The following is an 18,820-nucleotide window of genomic DNA, read 5'->3' on the forward strand; positions in this document are numbered from 1 at the left end:
AAAAAGTGGCTGGCTGCAGCAGGTTCTTCATCCCTGCTATATAGCTTCAGAACACTAGATTTTCCTTTAGCTAGCATTACTAATGGTGGCTTTTTATGGCTAATGGTTGTTAACAAACCTATCCTGGACTAATGTATTTTTAGTCATCTTAGGGCTCGCCCACACTTCCTCTTGTGCTGTGCCTAAAAAGCATGGGTCCAAGAGGTTTTTAGGTTACCCCACCATTCTTGTTTCTTCTAATTCAGTGGTAAATCCGATCCAACTCCCATCAGTGGTTCTGATCTGGTGGAACGCTCTGTCACAAGAGACTAGGGCCCTGCGGGACTTGACATCTTTCCGAAGGGCCTGCAAGACAGAGTTGTTCCACCAGGCCTTTGGCCAAGGCACAGCTTGACCCCCTCCTTTGGCAATCCTCACAGAACTCTAGCCCAATGGTTGCCATTAATTTGATTTTGAATTGATTTTAAAATGAATTGATTTTAGAATGCTGTGTTACTTTTATTGTTGTTAGCCGCTCTGAGCCTGGCTTCGGTTGGGTAGGGTGGGATATAAATAATGTATTATTATTATTATTATTATTATTATTAACAGCAAGTTTTCCCAGGAGAAAGCAGCCAGTGGCTATCCACCTTGTGGCAGAGAATTCATAAGTTAATTGTGAAAAAAGTGTGACCACAGCGCATAACCATTCTTTCTGTTGTGGTATTGCACCATTTCCCCCATTGCACAGAAACACACACTGTGCACTGTGCAACTCTTCCGCACTGTGCAATTTATGCTGCTGTCTTAAGTGTTCTGCATCTGAAGCGCCATTGGCAATTGCTGAGCATAGCAAAGCAACATTTCACATGCAACCCTAGATGGAGCTGTGGGCTGCATCCTTCTCTTTCTGCCACTTCTCCTAGCTCCGCTGACTTGTTGGCCCTCAGTTCCTCTCCAGGCTGAAGCTGAAGGCAGAAAGTAAGGAAACAAAGGGGCAGGCGCCTTGGGGAAGGTAAGTCTATATAGCCCCATGCAGGTGTGCGCTGATCAGCCGATCAGGACCAGCCGAACTTTCTCAGATGAAGCTCTCAAAACAGGATGCACCATTTAGAAAAGCAAGATCAGTGTGGAATTGCATGCTCACGTCATACCAAGGGTTTATGCCACTCGTTTATGTGACAGCAGACCTGTGCACAGGCCCAACAGGGAACAGCCACCAGTCCAGGCTTTCTGGTTAGCAAATCTGTATGACGCCCAAGGAAAAGAGTCTGGCAGTGCCTTGAAGAGGAATGCATTCGTTGTTGGCATAACCTTTTGTGAATTAGAGCCTACTTCGATGCAAGGTGAATCCCATGCTGGGCACGGATTAGGAATAGAGGGGCAAAAGTCTAGTGAAATTTAACACTTCTATGTGACGTAGAAAATGTATGCAAGATGAAAACAGCGACCTTTTTGCAACAACAATGAAAACTTTTATTTTCTGTGCAATGCTTGCAAAGGGCAAGAAACACATGACTTGGACTCCTTAGCAGGCTTTGAATAAACATCCACAAGTTTATTAGTTAACTATATGATAGACAAGGCAAGGATATGTACAATTTTATAATATGCAGAGAATAATATGTGCAAAGAAACCAGAGAGGGAAGTCCTGGGTGGGAGGGAGAGGGAGGGATGGGGGAGGGGAAGGGAAAAAATAATGTAATTGAATGCCTGGATTGATAAATTGTTATGTTGAAACTGTTTAATAATTAAAAAAAAGAGAGAGAAAAGAAACGCATGGACGTGATTAAATCAGATTGCAGGATAATATTTGATACAATGCAGCATTGGAATGATACGTTCCTCAAATAATAAAATGTGTGAATCGGATCTGCAGAGCTGGAGATGAGTTTCTAGGGCTCCTGACGGGGTCAGTCGAAAGCAAGACTACTGGACGTTGCAGTGTGTCTTTCCCCAGACGACTGATCCTTTTAGGGCTGCTTGCATTCCTGCTCACGCCCTTTCCCCCAATTTGCTGGTACAAACCTGGGCTCCAGGCAGCCTGGCTGTTCTGCTGGAAGTCCCTCCCTGAAACTCCAAAAAACAGCCTCAGGCACATAGCTCAGCGACAGAGTGTTTGCTCTGCGTGCAGCAGGTCCCAGGTTCAGACCCCAGCTCCTCTTGGTATGTCTGGCGACAGACTCCTGCCTTAAACCTTGGAAAGCCTCTGCCAGTCCGCATAGACTATCCGTAGCTAGACAGACCGATGTCCTTTGGTACTTCCTTTGCTCCTGCGCCCACACAGAGATGTGTGGGTGTTTGTATGCGTATGTATGCTTTCACCGCATGCCTTCCATTTGCAGCTTCTTGCATTCTTCCTCTTCCCCCACCGAGCAGAAGATGGGGAAGAGCTGCAAAGTGGTAGTATGTGGGCAAGCGTCCGTTGGGAAGACCTCTATCCTGGAGCAGCTCCTCTATGGGAACCATGTGGTCGGTGAGTGTTGGCTTTCAGCTGGGCACAGCTCACTAGCCTTGCTTGTTCAGGCCTAAACTGGCTTTTAAGGCAAATCCAGACCCTTTCCAAGTGTCCCTATTTTCTGGGGACAGTCCTGGATTTACAGAAGCCGTCCAGGTTTTGAGTTGATCACGGAATGTCCTGTATTTCCTTAGGACGTCCCTATTTTATCAGAGAAATATTGGTGGGTATGGTAGGACGTCCCTGTTTTCACTGGAGAAATGTTGGAGGGTATGGAGTTATGCGACACCCCTGAGCCAAGGAGATAAGGAGCTATACAGCCTTTAGAAGACATCCCTGTATAGGGAAGTTTTTTTAAAAAGTTTAATTAGGTTTTTATATATGTTGGACACCACCCAGAGATGGTGGGGTAATAATAATAATAATAATACGTCCCATTTTCCCATTTTCATCAGAGAAATGTTGGAGGGTATGACTATCCTGCATGTTCAAGCCTAAACCATTTTTAAGGCTAATTTACTGTACAGAGCCATTGCAAAAATTAAAAAGAGTATTTTGCTTGCCTATGTATATCCTGCATAGTGATTCTAAGTGGCCAGGAAGAAACTATCCTAGCTTGGGTGCCATGTTTATTGGGGAGTGTCACCTGTTTTACCACCCCCTGGCCTCAGCTCCAATGCTCTTCTCAGGCCCTGATTCACATTGTGCAGCGATCCCTCTTGCTGTTCTGGCATCTGAGATTCAGATTTTTTTTTATTGTTTTCCTCCTCCAAAAACAAGGTGCGTCTTGTGGGCTGGTGCGTCTTATAGAGCGAAAAATACGGTAAATATATAGCCACTAGAAAGTTAGCGTATTTTTTGCTCTATAAGACTCACTTTTTCCCTCCTAAAAAGTAAGGGGAAATGTGTGTGCGTCTTATGGAGCGAATGCAGGCTGCGCAGCTATCCCAGAAGCCAGAACAGCAAGAGGGATCGCTGCTTTCACTGCGCAGCGGTCCCTCTTGCTGTTCTGGCTTCTGAGATTCACAATTTTTTTTTCTTGTTGTTTTCCTTCTCCAAAAACTAGGTGCATCTTGTGGTTTGGTGCGTCTTATAGAGCGAAAAATACGGTAACATGCAGTGCAGAATTGTGAGCAAAGTGGAAGTTCAGTTTGACTGGTTTCCACGGGACCCAGGGAGAGGGGAAATTCGATGTTGTGTTAGTTAGGCAGGCAGGAGAACACAGATGTTTGGGTGTTTGCTAGGGGCCCAAGGCCGGCAGAGGGCTCGTTACCCTAGCCGTATTACCATTTCCACTTTGTAGAGAGCACCTAAGAAGATCAAATGCAGCACAAGATCATGCTCAGTTTGCAAACCCCACCTCTTTTAGGTTAAGGGCCCCCACAAAGGATACTGTTGTTGAGAGAGCCACCCCTATCCCCCCCAAAAAATCCTGGAGTCTATACTGAGGGTGGGTAAAGGGCCGAAAGACTGGTCAGCTGACAAAATTAAATTCTGGAGACAAACAAAAAAAACGCAGAGGCAGAGTGTCAAGAAAAATGTGGAAGGAGAAGAGTGCTGCTGGCAGAAAAACTGCAGACAGGTGAGGCAGCTTTGGAGTCTTACACAACAGGCAAATCTGTCTCAACCAGTCGTGAATATGGGGCAAACCAAATGCCGCAGAAGACAGAAAACTTGGGCCACATAGCAATTGCACTCAGGCTGCATTCTTCTCCTTCTTTGGCGATCATTCGTAGCCGAGTAAGTTTGTCTTCCATAAACACGGTTTTGACAGTGGGTCCGTAAGTGACTGTGGAGGCCAATTCTGGATCCACACGACCTTCCGCAGTGGGGACATTGGTTTCCGGGCGGGAGTTGATCACGGTGTGGATTTGCCAAGCGTGCTTTCCTCTTAGCACGTTTCACCCTTGCGTCCTGCGTTTAAGCGTCTTCAAAGCCCATGACACCTTTGGTAAAGGCTGCTCTCCAGTTGGAGCACTCGCAGGCAAGTGTTTCCCAATTGTTGGTGCTTATACTACATTTTTTTAGATTGCCTTGAGGCACTCTTTTGTTGACCACCAGCATTACGCTTTCCATTTTTAAGTTCGGAATAGAGTAGTTGCTTTGGAAGACGATAATCAGGCATCCGCACAACATGACCAGTCCAACGAAGTTGATGTTGAAGAATCGTTGCTTCAACACTGGTGATCTTTGCTTCTTCCAGTACACTGGCATTAGTTCGCCTGTCTTCCCAAGTTACTGGCTTAAAGTGCAGCTAGGGGCTTATCCACATTTACCTGCCCTCCGATCTTTCCAGGCATGGTTTGCAATTAAAAGCTCCGTGTCTGATCACCCTTTCTTTTCCTTTTTGCTCCAGAGCTTTCCTCACAAAAACTCGCTCTTTAAAGCTCAATCGGAATAAACAGCAATCCGCAGAAAACCCAAATTGACATTTGCTCCAATTCAGCATTAAAGAGCGGTTTTCAGAAGGAATGCTTGGAGCAAAATAACCCTGGGTGCTTGAAGACAGATCTTTAAATCACAGACCTCTGCCTGGAAAGAGCAGGGCAAAAGGTACAGTGGTACCTTGGGTTACATATGCTTCAGGTTACAGACTCCGCTAACCCAGAAATAGTACCTCGGGTTAAGAACTTTGCTTTAGGATGAGAACAGAAATCATGCTCCGGCGGTGTGGCGGCAGCAGGAGGCCCCATTAGCTAAAGTGGTGCTTCAGGTTAAGTACACTTTCAGGTTAAGAACGGACCTCCAGAACGAATTAAGTACTTAACCCGAGGTACCACTGTAAGTGTGGATAAGCCCTAGGTCGTTCTTTTTCTCAATTCGGGTTGGAGCTGGTTTGAGGGGAAAACACACAAAAATGCAGTATTTCCTAAGAAATTAGAGAACACGTATGGATAGTGTATAACATAATGTTTGCACTGCTTTCCAAAGCAGTGGTGGGAACAGACCCGATGCAGGGCAAATTGGAGTGTGGGCACAGCCCTGGTCCCTGACACAGAGTATGGCAATCAGTCAGACCAAGGGTTGGTTCTCCCTGCTCTAGCATAGGTCCAATTGTGTTTAACAGCTGCATGGCAGGCAGAAATCCAACAGGTGCAGCTTTTACCTGGCATAGAGATGCACCGATGGCACTATGCGTCAGTTATTTAGGGCCAAACTGAATATGACATTAAATGCATCTTTGCCTTCAGTACAAAGTGGCTGTTTTGTTTTTAAAGGCAAATTCCATTAGCTTAATAGGGCTGGTAGTTACCAGATCAGGAGTGGAGAGAGAATGTAGCTTTTTCCATATGGAAAATCCCTCTTCTAGAACCGAGATTTGCATTTGGAGGAAATTATGCACAGGCACTAATGGAAGATTTCTTCCAAATGTAGATAGCAACTGCAGAGACATTTGCTTTTTTGGGTGGGCGGGGAGTTAGCAAAAGATTCTCTGGCTACTGTACAAAGTAAAGGTAACAGTGTTGGCCCATAAGAAAAATTAAAGAAAGGGACATTGTATGGAAATAATGACTAGGTGGAATTTAGTAACTTGGTATGTCGAGAAAGGAAGTGGGGGTTCCTAGAATTGGAATAATTATAAGTTGCTATAAAGGAGGAAAAGTTACCAATTAGATATGAATAGGCTCTTCTCTCTCATCTTTAAGCTTCGCATGGTGCAAATAACTGTATTTAAACAAATTACATTATTTATATGTAATTTTTAAATTATGCAAACTATAAGGTAATTGTGTATGCCGTATTTTTCTGTGTATAAGACACCCCCATGTATAAGACGCCTCCTATTTTGGGGGACTCCAAATTAAGAAAACACCCCTCAGCACTACCCATGTATAAGGCGAGCCCCAATTTTAAACCTAATTTTTTGGTAAAAAAACCTTAGTCTTATACACGGAAAAATACGGTAATTACACAATATTTTGTGAACATTTGTATGATATCTTCAATTTGTAAATAAAACCCTAAATCCATAGAAGGGTACTACGTTTATTAGGCCAGCTGCGAAAATATCACACGAGATTATGAGTTCTCCAGAAGTCCTAGTTTACCTGATGGAAGAGTTCTGGAGAACTCAAGAGCTTGCGTGTTATTTTGTTCTGGTTGGCCTAACAAAAACACTGCCCCTGGCTGCTGCGAGTATGGAGAGAACGAATCCTTCTGAGAAAACACTCCCGACAATTTCCGCGTGTCCAGTAATTGCTGCCCTCTGTCCCGTTGGCTGTGTGCAGGTTCAGAGATGATCGAAACCCAAGAGGACATTTACGTGGGCTCCATCGAGACGGACCGGGGGGTACGGGAGCTGGTGCGCTTCTATGACACCCGAGGCTTGAGGGATGGGCTGGAATTGCCCAAGCACTGCTTCTCCTGCACGGATGGATACGTGCTGGTTTACAGCATCGACAGCAAGGAGTCCTTCAAGAGGGTGGAGATTCTGAAGAAGGAGATAGACAAGAGCAAGGATAAAAAGGAGGTTGGTGCGCCTACACCAAAAGGTGGGAGGGGGGAGGTCCTCAAGTGGGAGGTGGCCAACCTGTGGCCCTCCAGATGCAGTTGGACTCCCATCAGCATCATTCAAGATGGCCAGTGCTGCGGGATAACAGAGTCCCTCTGACAGCCATAATGTTGCCACTCCTGGTCTAGAAATCTCTGGCTTTTATTATATACCGTATTTTTTGCTCTATAAGACTCACTTTTTCCCTCCTAAAAAGAAAGGGGAAATGTGTGTGCGTCTTATGGAGCGAGTGCAGGCTGCACAGCTATCCCAGAAGCCAGAACAGCAAGAGGGATTGCTGCTTTCACTGCGCAGTGATCCCTCTTGCTGTTCTGGCTTCTGAGATTCAAAATATTTTTTTTCTTGTTTTCCTTCTCCAAAAACTAGGTGCGTCTTGTGGTCTGGTGCATCTTATAGAGCGAAAAATACAGTATTTATTTATTTATTGAATTTATATACAGTGGTACCTCTGGTTACGAACTTAATTCGTTCCGGAGGTCCGTTCTTAACCTGAAACTGTTCTTAACCCGAGGTACCACTTTAGCTAATGGGGGGCCTCCCGCTGGTGCTGCAGTGCAATTTCTTTTCTGATCCTGGGGCAAAGTTCTTAACTTGAGGTACTACTTCCAGGTTAGCGGAGTCTGCAACCCCAAGTGTTTGTTACCTGAGGTGTTTGTAACCCAAGGCACCACTGTCTCAGGGCAGCTCACAGAAAAGATCACAGTATATAAAATCAAAAGGAAAACAATAACCCAATAACCTCCCCCCCCCCACACACAAAAGAGCCACATTTTAAAAGGGTATAGGATGTCAAACAGATCAAACAAAGGCCTGGTTAAAAAGGAACGTTTTTGCCTGGTGCCTAAAGGTGTATAATGAAGGCATCTTGCGGAGAGCATTCTACAGAAGGGAAGCCACTGCAGAGAAGGCCCTGTTCTCGTCTTGCCATCCTCCGGACCTCTCGAGGAGGCAGCACACGAAGGAGGGCCTCGGAAGATGATCTGAGGGTCCACGTAGGTTCATATGGAAAGAGGCGGTCCTTGAGGTATTGCAGTCCTGAGCCGTTTAAGGCTTTATAGGTCAAAACCACCACTCTGAATTGGGCCCAGAAACTAATTGGTAACCAGTGCTGTTGAACCAGGATCGGTGTAATATAACCAAACCATCTTATTCCGGTGAGCAACCTGGCCACTGAATTCTGCACTAGCTGAAGTTTCTGAACCGTCCTCAGAGGCAGCCCGTGTAACACATTGCAGTAATCTAAGCTTGAGGTTACATAGAGCATAGACAACAGTAGTTAGGCTATCCCTGTCCAGGTAGGGGCGTAGCTGGGCCACCAGCCAAAGCTGATGGAAGGCACTCCAGGCCACTGAGGCCACCTGAGTTTTTGAACTTCCTTTCCTCCAGCGCTTTACAGATTAGCATCACATGGTCATGGGGCGCAATCTAGGGGAGGGCAAGGCTCCCCCACAATTTTCAAGGAGGGGACCAGGCCCCCTCAAAATTCCACAGCAGCCATGCATTCACATTCTGCGGGACGTGCTTGCGCCGTGCGCGTAAGCCAACGTGGCGTACGCATAACATGTCAGTACGCACCGTGAAGTGCGCACGTGGCGTGCTTACGTCACACGGCCCCAGCCCCCTCAATCTCAAGTGCGCTTGCTTGTACATCATACATTTAAAGCAGAGGTCAGCAAACATTTCCAGCAGGGGGCTGGTCCACTGTCCCTCAGACCTTGTGGGGGGCCAGACTATATTTTTTGGGGGGCGGGGAAATGAATGAATTCCTATGCCCTACAAATAACCCAGGGACGCGGGTGGCCACAGAGCCTAGGACTTGCCAATCAGAAGATTGGCGATTCAAATCCCCGCCACAGGGTGAGCTCCTGTTGCTCAGTCCCTGCTCCTGCCAACCTAGCAGTTCGAAAGCATGTCAAAGTGCAAGTAGATAAATAGGTACCACTCCAGCGGGAAGGTAAACAGCGTTTCCGTGCACTGCTCTGGTTCGCCAGAAGTGGCTTAGTCATGCTGGCCACATGACCCGGAAGCTGTATGCCGGCTTCCTCGGCCAATAAAGCGAGATGAGCGCTGCAACCCCAGAGTCGGCCACGACTGGACCAAATGGTCAGGGGTCCCTTTACCTTTACAAATAACCCAGAGATGCATTTTAAACAAAAGCACACATTCTACTCATGTAAAAACATGCTGATTCCCGGACCGTCCACAGGCCGGATTTAGATGGCGATTGGGTCTTGGTTTGCCTACCCATGATTTAAAGCATATTTAAAGTATGTGACTTCCCTCCAAAGGATCCTGGGAACAGTAATTTGTTAAGGGTTCTGGTAATTATAGCTCTGCGAGGGGCATGAGAGGTCATGTGCTTTAACTATATGGTGTGTGAGAGATGCCACAGATTCTCTTGCGTGCTGTAAAGGGCCTGTCTTCAACTGATGGGTCAGTTCCCGCTACAAGGTCGTGGCTCGATTTAAAGTGAGTCATGGAAAAACATGAGGACTGTTGCTGAGAAGAGGAGTGAAGAATGCACTCGGGCTCAGGTCTGGCTAGTCTCTCAGGTCGGGCAAGCTTTGGGAATATTTGGGTCAAGGCCTGCAAAAACAATAACAGCTGTGTTTGTGGGCCATAAACTTAACACGTGAGGGAAAAACCAATAAGCACTTTTAAACTTGCATTAAAAAGATTTCAGCCACAGTGCCTTTTGAAAAATATGATGAAACCTTGAACTGATTTGAATGCAATTGCTAGAGAAAAATGTGCAATAATTACATATAATAGCCAGCAGAGCCTGTATTGTTAGCTTGTAAGCAGTAGCTAAAAGGACAAAAAATACTGCTGTTTCCTCACCCCCTCATCCACCCACTCTGCAAAATAGACAGTATTTGCCCTCTTATTTTGAGTTGACATTTTAGCTCTTAAGAAATCCTTCTGCACTGTAAAACTTGTAATCAAATCACACGAGTGAATGACAGTCCGGTAGAATAATTCAGCTTAAGAATCAAAAAATTGTACAGCTGGAAGGGACCCCAATAGTCATCTAGTGCAGAAATCTCACCTAAATCATATATGACAGAGGGTCGTCCAACTTCTGTTTAAAAATCTTTGAGGAGGAAGAGTTCACCACCTCTCATGAGCGTCCGTTCCACTAAAAATCATCTTCATTTGGTGTTCTGTGGGGGACTCTCACTTCTGCCCCAGGGGACATTTAAAAATGGCTTCTCACTGCCAGCGGTTAGAATATTATATGCTCAAAAATGGAAGGGCAAAAAACTCCCAACTAAAGAACAATAGTGATATTGCTTGATTAAATATGTGGAACTTGCAACTATGTCAGTGAGAATAAGGGTCCAAGATGAGAGAAGGATATGGGAAGAGGGGAGATTTTGGAGGAGGATTTAGAGAGATACAATAAACTAATAAATTTCCAAGTAGGGTTAGAAATATGAACAGCAGTGAAAAGCAGTATGGTAAATGTGGGGATTTGAACCACCAACTCTCTGATTGGCAAGCTCAAGAAACTCAGTGGTTTAGACCACAGTGCCACCCGTGTCTCTTAAGGCAACAAGAGTTTTGAAGGGTTATTTATGATTGATTGTAAAAGGGCATTAAAAGAAACTTTTTCTGGTGACTTGCACACGGGGTATTTTTAACCTCTGTTTAGCCCATCATAATTTCCTTAAACCCTGTTTTACTCTAGAGCAGGGTTTACCAAACCTGTGTCTCCAGCTGTTTTTGGACTACAACTCCCATCTTCCCTTGCTAGCAGGACCAGTGGTCAGGGATGATGGGAACTATAGTACCCCCGAAAAAACAAGCTGGAGACAGAGTTTGGGACACTTTCTCTACAGTTATCTTGCTATGAGCGTTCATAAATAATGCTTTTAGGAGAAAGGCCAAAGGGGGAAAGGGTGTAGCTAGAGGAGAGGGTGTATTCTCCCCACGGCACCAAACTGACCAAGAAAAGCCACTAAAACCTTGAGCTGACCCTGAGCTAGGTCTAGCTATCATGTCCCATGAGCTGAGAGCACATCTTGTACTTTCCTGACAGGGGAAGGTTAGGTTGCTATTGCTGAACAAGCAACAAAACAGTCGGACTCTTTCCTGCACCACAACCCCAGGCTTCCTGTCCTGCTCACTGACTCAGGCCCCTAGGAGTCATTCCCACCAACTTCAGAGCTTCAAGGCACAGCTGCTACTATAAACACCAGTACTCAAGTGGAGAAACTGTCTCCCTCCCCTTGGCTTTTGAGCCTGACGAAACTATTGATAAGGGAAATTATTTAGTTTTTGCCTTTATGTCCCACCAAGGAGCTCAAAGTAGTGTACACGGCCCAGTATACCTGAAGGAGCGTCTCCACCTCCATTCAGCCTGGACACTGAGGTCCAATGCCAACAGCCTTCTGGCGGTTCCCTCACTGCGAGAAGTGAGGTTGGAAACCAGGCAGAGGGCCTTCTCTGTAGTGGCGCCTGCCCTATGGAATGCCCTCTCATCAGACGTCAAGGAAATAAGCAACTATCTGACTTTTAGAAGACATCTGAAGGCAGCACTGTTTAGGGAAGTTTTTAAGGTTTGAAGTTTTATCGTGTTTTTAATATTCTGTTGGGAGCCACTCAGAGTGGGTGGGGTATAACTAATAATAATAATAATAATAATAATAATAATAATACACAGCTCTCTTCTTCCTCATTTAATTCCTGTAACAACCCTGTGAGGCAGGTTAGGCTGATAGTCAGTGACTGTCACAAGGTTACCCAGCAAGCTTCATGGCCAAATAAGATTTGAACCCCGGTCTCCCAGGTCCTAGTCCATGGGGCCTGGATCCAGCCCAATCACCTTCTCAATCCGGCCCATGGATGGTCCGGGAATCAGCGTGTTTTTACATGAGTAGAATGTGTCCTTTTATTTAAAATGCATCTCTGGGCTATTTGTGGAGCCTGCCTGGTGTTTTTACATGAGTAGAATGCATGATTTTATTTAAAATGCATCTCTGGGTTGTTTGTGGGGCATAGGAATTCATTCATCCCCCCCCCAAGGTCTAAGGAACAGTGGACCGACCCCCTGCTGAAAAAGTTTGCTGACCCCTGTCCTAGTCCAACACTCTTTAACAACTATACCACACTGGCTATACAAGAATGAAACTCGTCTGTAACTGGTTGCCCCTCTATCCTGCATCCTTAATCTGGTGACTGAGGAAGGGCCCACCAGCCTTGCTCATGTCCAGATCTATGCATTTCTCATTCATTTCACGCAAACTTGTCGTTTTGTTCCATTTGCGATAGGTCACCATCGTGGTCTTAGGCAACAAGTGTGACTTGCAGGAGCAGAGACGCGTGGACCACGACGCAGTGCAGCACTGGGCCAAGGCCGAGAAAGTGAAGCTGTGGGAAATCTCCGTCGCCGACCGCAGGACCCTCATCGAGCCCTTTGTCTACCTTGCCAGCAAGATGACACAGCCGCAGAGCAAGTCCGCCTTTCCGCTCAGCCGCAAGAACAAGAGCAGTGGTTCCGTGGACGGGTGACTCGGGTGCTGTGCCCGCTGTATCTCATGGACCTGCATGCACATAGGGCTGGCCTTACCTTGAGCCAACGTGAAAAGGGAACACCCAGTAGCAGATTCCTGATGAGCCACTCCTTTCCTTCCTCTCTTTGCATGTCCCTCCTTCCTTTTTTAAAAAAGGAGAACATCACAAGTACACAGTGGGAGCCACTTTTGACTTGAATGGGGGGGAAATGTCTGAAGCTGACACCACATGCCTGAGTCAAGTGCCAACAGGTGTGTTGTGCGATAAAAAAAGAGCAGCCTGGTTGCTGTCACAGGCTAGGGGCACATTGGTAGCTTAAAACACAGTGAGGTTGCTTTCTCCTCACTGAGGTTCAAGTCCGCATTTTTACAGAGAGAGGGTGGGGATGTCTTAACCTGAGGCATGTTACCTGATCTGTTTTCCTGCACCCAAAGCAAAGTGTCGTATTCAATGAAGTTGTCATCTGAATGTGCAGTGGCTTTCACAAGTGTACACACCTCAGCTTATGTTTCCAGTGGGGTGGGCGTTGGTTTGAGACGAGGGGGAAACACCACACGGCAGTATTTCTCAAGAAACTACAGGATAAGGATGGATTGCAGCTAATGTGTATTTGGCTTCGGACACCAATGGTGGAAGTGCCACTGGAGCCAGAGGAAGTGGTAATGTGTACCCAGCCATGGTTGAATATTCAGCCATGTTTAGAGCCATTCTTATTTTCCAAGCGGCTTTGATTTTAGCCTTGGAAACCTGTGTTAAGGGTACCAAATTTTTGCTTTTGACTTGGGTCCCGAAGAGCAGCACGAGCAGCAGAGAGGGGAGTCTTCCTTGACCGACCCCATTTGAGTGGTGACCCTGATTCAGTTCCCTTCCCTTCCTTCTCCTTCTGCCCACCAAGGGAGGATGAGTGCCGTAGGGTGAAGCTGCAGGGCTATGGGGGCAATGAGGACAGTGGAATGTGCTGTTCAACATGGGAGCAAGCTCATGGCCAAGCTAATCTGTTATCTCCCAGACTTCTGGGCTAGCAGGAAATATCTGCAGAAAGCTTGTATTTGTTTATTGAGAAGAGAATGCTGAGTAATTGCGGATGGAAGAAAAGCAAACAGTGACATGCCTTAAGTTCAAGGCCGATCCTGGTGCGACTGCACTTCCTAACAATTAGTTTCCAGGCCCAATTCAGAGTAGTGGTTTTGACCTATAAAGCCTTAAACGGCTCAGGACCGCAGTAGCTCAAGGACTGCCTCTTTCCATATGAACCGACCCAGATCCTGAGATCATCTTCTGAGGACCTTCTTCTTGTGCCTCCTCCTCGAGAGGTGCAGAGGGTGGCAACACGAGAACAGGGCCTTCTCTGCAATGGCTCCCTTCCTGTGGAATGCTCTCCCCAGGGAAGTTCGCCTGGTGCCTTCATTATACATCTTTAGGCGCCAGGCAAAAACGTTCCTTTTTAACCAGGCCTTTGTTTGATTTGATTGACATCCAATGCCCTTTTAAAATGTGTTTTTTTGGGGGGAGGGGGTTATTGGGTTGTTGTTTTTATTTTGATTATATATTTTGTGGTTTTATATTTTGATTTTGTTCTGTGAACCGCCCTGAGACCTCCGGGTGTAGGGCGGTATATAAATTCAACAAACAAACAGAAGTATGGGAAAAGTGTCATCCCAGGAATGGGATTTAACGCTTTGGGAAAGCCGATTTTGGTTAAATAGGTAGCTCAGTTGGGTAGAATGTGGTGGTCATAATGCCAAGGCCACAGGTTTGATCCCTGTATGGGGCAGCTGCATATTCTTGCACAGATGATCCTCAGGATCTCTTCCAACTCTACAATTCTATGATTGTATATATATTTAAAAACACTCCAGTACATGGGATGGGTTTGATTCTGGACATCTCATGAATAGCTTTTCCAAACATAGTGACCCTGCTTTCCCAATCTGGTTTAGGAACAGTTATAAGCAATTTCTTGGACAGCTGGCATCAAATTAAGACTGCAATCCTATACATACTTACCTGGAAGTAAACTCCACTGAGCGCTATCCATGGAAAGATCACTACTTAGCTGGGGTCAAGAATGAAGTATAATAGTCGTCCAGAGATCGCTGGTTATGATAACGGCTAATAAGTGTATTGGAATCCTTTTAGCTCTGGTGTGTAAAACTATTATGAGGAATGCAGAATATATTATTACATCTTTTATTAATAAAAGTTTTAGGTTATTGCACTTTCTTCCTGCACACTGGAAACTGGCGTTTTCCATCGAGGTGATAGTTGGGCTGCATGTTTATTTGGGCAATATGCAAATATATGTAAACCAACTGGTTTTGCAAAATATAATTGGCCACCCAAAAATAAATAAATCTGTAACCAATGAGCAGCCCTGGCACTTTGTTCCTGTTCAAGAATGGTAGAATCTGGACAAGCAGCTGAACTCAGAGATGCACTGAACTACATAAAGGCTACAGAGGATCTGAGACCATCATGGTCACTCCCTTCTACTTATTGCTAGATTTGTAACATTAGAAATTTAAACACACGCACACACACTACAGATGTGGAGTAGGGGTGGCATCTGAGAATTGTAGTTCAGCAACTCTCTGCAGAAGCAGATTGCCCCCCCCCCCAATATAAGGGTTAAACCTAGAATTGAACCCTTCATCCTAGATGTCATATTCCATATCCAGACGTATATTTCTTCTGTATAGGGGAAGAGATTCCACCCAGCTACAATCTGAAGTGGTGCAGTCCAGATTTACAGCCCCATTTTACTGACTTGTGTAGACCAGTTTGTGTAGACCTTAGACTTGAGCTCTCTCTACCCATTTTACGATGCTGCTTCAACCTGCCGCAGAGCCAGAGCGAAAACGGGGGCAAATCCCAACGCCAACAGGCAATGCAAAGTCGCAACAAATACATGGAAATGAGCTGAAGGGATTCAAAAGGCTCCGGGCACTTTTTTGAGGTGACTGCAGATCACGCTATTCCAGTCCAGCTTGTGGTTAAGGTCTTGCCTGAACCGCTCTCTGTCCCATCATCTGACAACAAACCAATGAGCCGAGAGTTGTTCTTCATTCACCTGTGTTCCATTTATTGACCAAGTAACACAGTAGAGCAATGGTTATCAAAATATTTTTTTTTACTTAAATCTCAACATTTTTATATATTTATATTTATATATAGTACATCAAAAATATACATTGAACCATCAGAGGGTGGAGTGGGGGAACAACGTACTGGCCCAAGTCCCTACATTTGTGTTGGGTTTTCCTTTCACTTTTTTGTTTTTTTAAGGATCAAACATGGTTACGCATCACTCCTTTTTTTTTTAAAGAAGAAAAATTTACATTTTTGGGTAGGGTGGGGGCACACACACTACTGAGAGCTATGGCCTAGGCGCCCTACCTACTACCTGGAGTACATTATATGCTATGTTCAAAGGCATTAATGCTTTGGATACAAAGGAAAAAAGGGGCGACGGAAGAAAGCGTCCACATTGTGTTCCTAAAGCAGCCTCTTGCTATATTATTATTAGCAGAAGGAATGGCTTCAATGGGGTTAAAGTGCCAAGTGTTTCGAAACACCAGCGCCGGAGTGGGCAGCGGAGGGCAGCTGCCTTTAGGCCGAGAGTCTGGTCAGAAGGTCTTATGGCTTTACGCGAAATATTAAGGTAGCGAAAGAAGCTGCAGGCAGCACAGCTGGGATTCGAAGTGCGCCCAGCGCTTGACACGTAGCTCCCTACATTTCCCCAGACCTACCATTGTGAGCAGGGCAACGAAGAGAGAAGGCGGGAGAAACAAACCACCGGGCATGGGCAGGAAGATTTCCGAAAGGGAGGAAAGGAAGCACAGCCATAGGGATAACCAGTTGGCAAGCCTTGGTAGGACTACTCAGAAAGAGAGACACAGCAATTGAGCTGTTATAGGAAAATTCTGAACCATGAGGATGGGAAGCATGTTGATGAACCTAGAACCACACAGAATGAAGATGAACCTAGAACCACACAGAATGGAGATGAACCTGGAACCACATAGACTGAAGATGAACCTAGAACACTTTTTCAGGGAGAGAAAGGGAAGGAAGCAGTTTAAAGAGCAGAGATCTCTTGCTCGCTACTATTACAGCTCCAATGCCCTATTTTGCAAATGCTGACTGCTTGGTGAGATGTGTGTTGCTAGGTGTACGTTTCTCCAGCCATTTTTGGAATGTAGCTTTACAAACAGCCCAGTATGGGCAATGCAGATTTTTCTAGCTTGTAAATAAACAGCCCGTTATCAGGAATGCAAACATTTCCCTATTGGTAATTTGCATGCTCTCTATCTGCCCGATAAGGAATTGCTTGAAACTCAAAAAGTTTTCATACTCCTTTGCCAACCTAGGGATGTCTTCACACCTTGTGAGTCAGTGTGTGGAGAGAGAGAGACAGTGGGAAGCTAACGCCAACTGTGGCTCCCTAGTGTGTATACACACTGTTTAAAATATGTGTGTCACATGTCCACATTGTTTTTCAAAAATATAGGTACCTGCAATGTATTTTCTGTTGTGCACATTACAGACGCAAAGATTGAAGCAGCCCTAGGTTGGCCCAGCAAAGTATTCTAACCTACTTTGTATCTCCAGAAAGGGAAGCACAGTGATACACCATTGTAAAACCTGGAACGGAAAGCACAGTGATAGGCCAGATATCAGGAGGACTGAGAATAATACAGGGAAAGAGACATGAGCGATGGGCGTTATCTTTGGGGTGCCTCGACTTAGAAAGAAAAGCAGAGGGGAGCCCAGTGGACAAGCTAGTGGGTTGTTGGAATTAGGAAGGGTGGCATCAGCTAAAACTGAGAACCTTACAAAAAAGTAGACATTCAGGGGACTCTACAACAGAAGGGCATTGGTAACATCCAACAGAAACGGAAGAAGGTGCAACAGGAAATAAAGAATGCTGGGCGGTAGCTGGGGGTTGTGTTTTCAATCCATTTTGAGAGTATCACGCTACAGAAACATAGTTTGTTAACACCATCCAAGTTTAGGTAGAACCTCTCGTTCTACACGTGAGTTTCCTTCTCCTTAATCGAATCAGGCCCATTCTCTTTCTAAGTGCCATGGGGTGAAGGTGGCGTTCTTCCTTGGTGCCAAACTTTGGGAGCAGAGGGCTCGAATCTCATGACTTTGCTGTGGTTTTAACATTGCCTAAACAAAGCAAGAGTACAGGTCTACTGCATGAACCAAAAATAACGGCAAGTGGACGAAATAAAAACACATTTCTTACGGCAAACTCGCTGTGACTGCAGTTAAGGGGTAGGCGGGTACTATAAAAATAGTACCCACACCCATAAGTCTGTTTACAGAGTCTGCTGAATTGCTAGAGGGTTGGAGGCCAAGGGTACCTGTTCTCAGGGGTGATATTCTCATCACCAGCTCCAGCTCCCAGCATATCAGCTCCTCTCTAAAAGTATGCAAACTAGAAGTGCCCTGTCCAGTTTAGCACCAAAACAGACTCAATCCCCAAATGGGGTTAAAGTGTATTCCTGTCATGGCTCTTCAAACTTTGTAGGGCTTGCAACAAGCCCTCCCAGTCCTGAATGTAGTAGTTCTTCCTGCTTTCTCGCAGAATCTGCTAGCCCTCTTATCACCAAACCTGTCCTTTCTCTGCCTTCTAACGGAGGTGTGGTGGAATCTCTACAGGCCTAACTAGGTAGAGCACAGGTTCCAATTTGGTTTGTGAGTCCGTTTCCCCCAAACCGTGCCCTCCCGCCTCACACCTGACTTCATTAGAGATGTCGGCACTCCTAATGAGTGAGATTTCCCTGGGAAATGAATGAAGCAAAGGGGAAAGCAGAAGTCAAGTGGGAAACTGCTCAGATCCTTGTTTTCTAGGCAGTGGACAAGTGGAAGTGTGGACAAGGCCTGATCTGGAGGTTGGGGTGTGTGCCTTGGTGAAGTCACGGGCACTAGCCAATTGGCAGAATTCAAAGTGTGCTTACAGAACTATCCCCCCCCACACACACACAACTTGGCACTGGAGAGAAAGACTTGCACTTGTCTTGAACACAGTGAAGATGCTCTCAGATTGGCCCCTGCCCTCTACCAAAATTATATCTGTCCTCATCCCCAGGACTCAGCTACACTGGCAAAGAAAAACATGTTTTATATATGTAGTTTATGCATTCTAACACTGTGACACCAGATGACCGTTTTGGCCAACATGATTTCTCATACAAAGTTTGCAATACGCTTAACTGAAACATTTCTTTGATGCATCTAGATCCAGCCTAAGTCTCTCTTGAAACTGGAGAGTCCTCTCTCAAAATGCCACCAAAGTGGGGAGCAAATCAGAGTTACTTGCTACTTCTTGCCAGATGGCAGG

General features: G+C 45.6%; 1 protein-coding gene and 1 long non-coding RNA gene across 2 annotated transcripts in view; both read left to right on the top strand.

The window, feature by feature from the left end:
- LOC309354443 overlaps positions 1–18,820 on the top strand; it is a 609,149-nt gene that overhangs the window by 156,653 nt on the left and 433,676 nt on the right. The gene's annotated exons all lie outside the window — the stretch shown is intronic.
- NKIRAS2 (NFKB inhibitor interacting Ras like 2) lies at positions 1,007–14,833 on the top strand. The gene is made up of 4 exons (XM_081884477.1): positions 1,007–1,325; positions 2,326–2,456; positions 6,668–6,909; positions 12,226–14,833. Exons 2-4 carry the CDS (start codon positions 2,363–2,365, stop codon positions 12,463–12,465), a joined length of 576 nt encoding a protein of 191 aa, XP_081740603.1. The 5' UTR covers positions 1,007–1,325; positions 2,326–2,362; the 3' UTR covers positions 12,466–14,833.

Source organism: Podarcis melisellensis (assembly GCF_964234715.1).
Source record: "Podarcis melisellensis genome assembly, chromosome: 13".
Taxonomy (NCBI): Eukaryota; Metazoa; Chordata; class Lepidosauria; order Squamata; family Lacertidae; genus Podarcis; species Podarcis melisellensis.

Excerpts from the sequence above, each read along its gene's own strand:
- NKIRAS2 (XM_081884477.1), top strand. The coding sequence starts at position 2,363 with ATGGGGAAGAGCTGCAAAGTGGTAGTATGTGGGCAAGCGTCCGTTGGG. Across the intron at positions 2,457-6,667 it reads CTATGGGAACCATGTGGTCG|GTTCAGAGATGATCGAAACC; the intron begins GTGAGTGTTGGC and ends GGCTGTGTGCAG. Across the intron at positions 6,910-12,225 it reads AGAGCAAGGATAAAAAGGAG|GTCACCATCGTGGTCTTAGG; the intron begins GTTGGTGCGCCT and ends CATTTGCGATAG.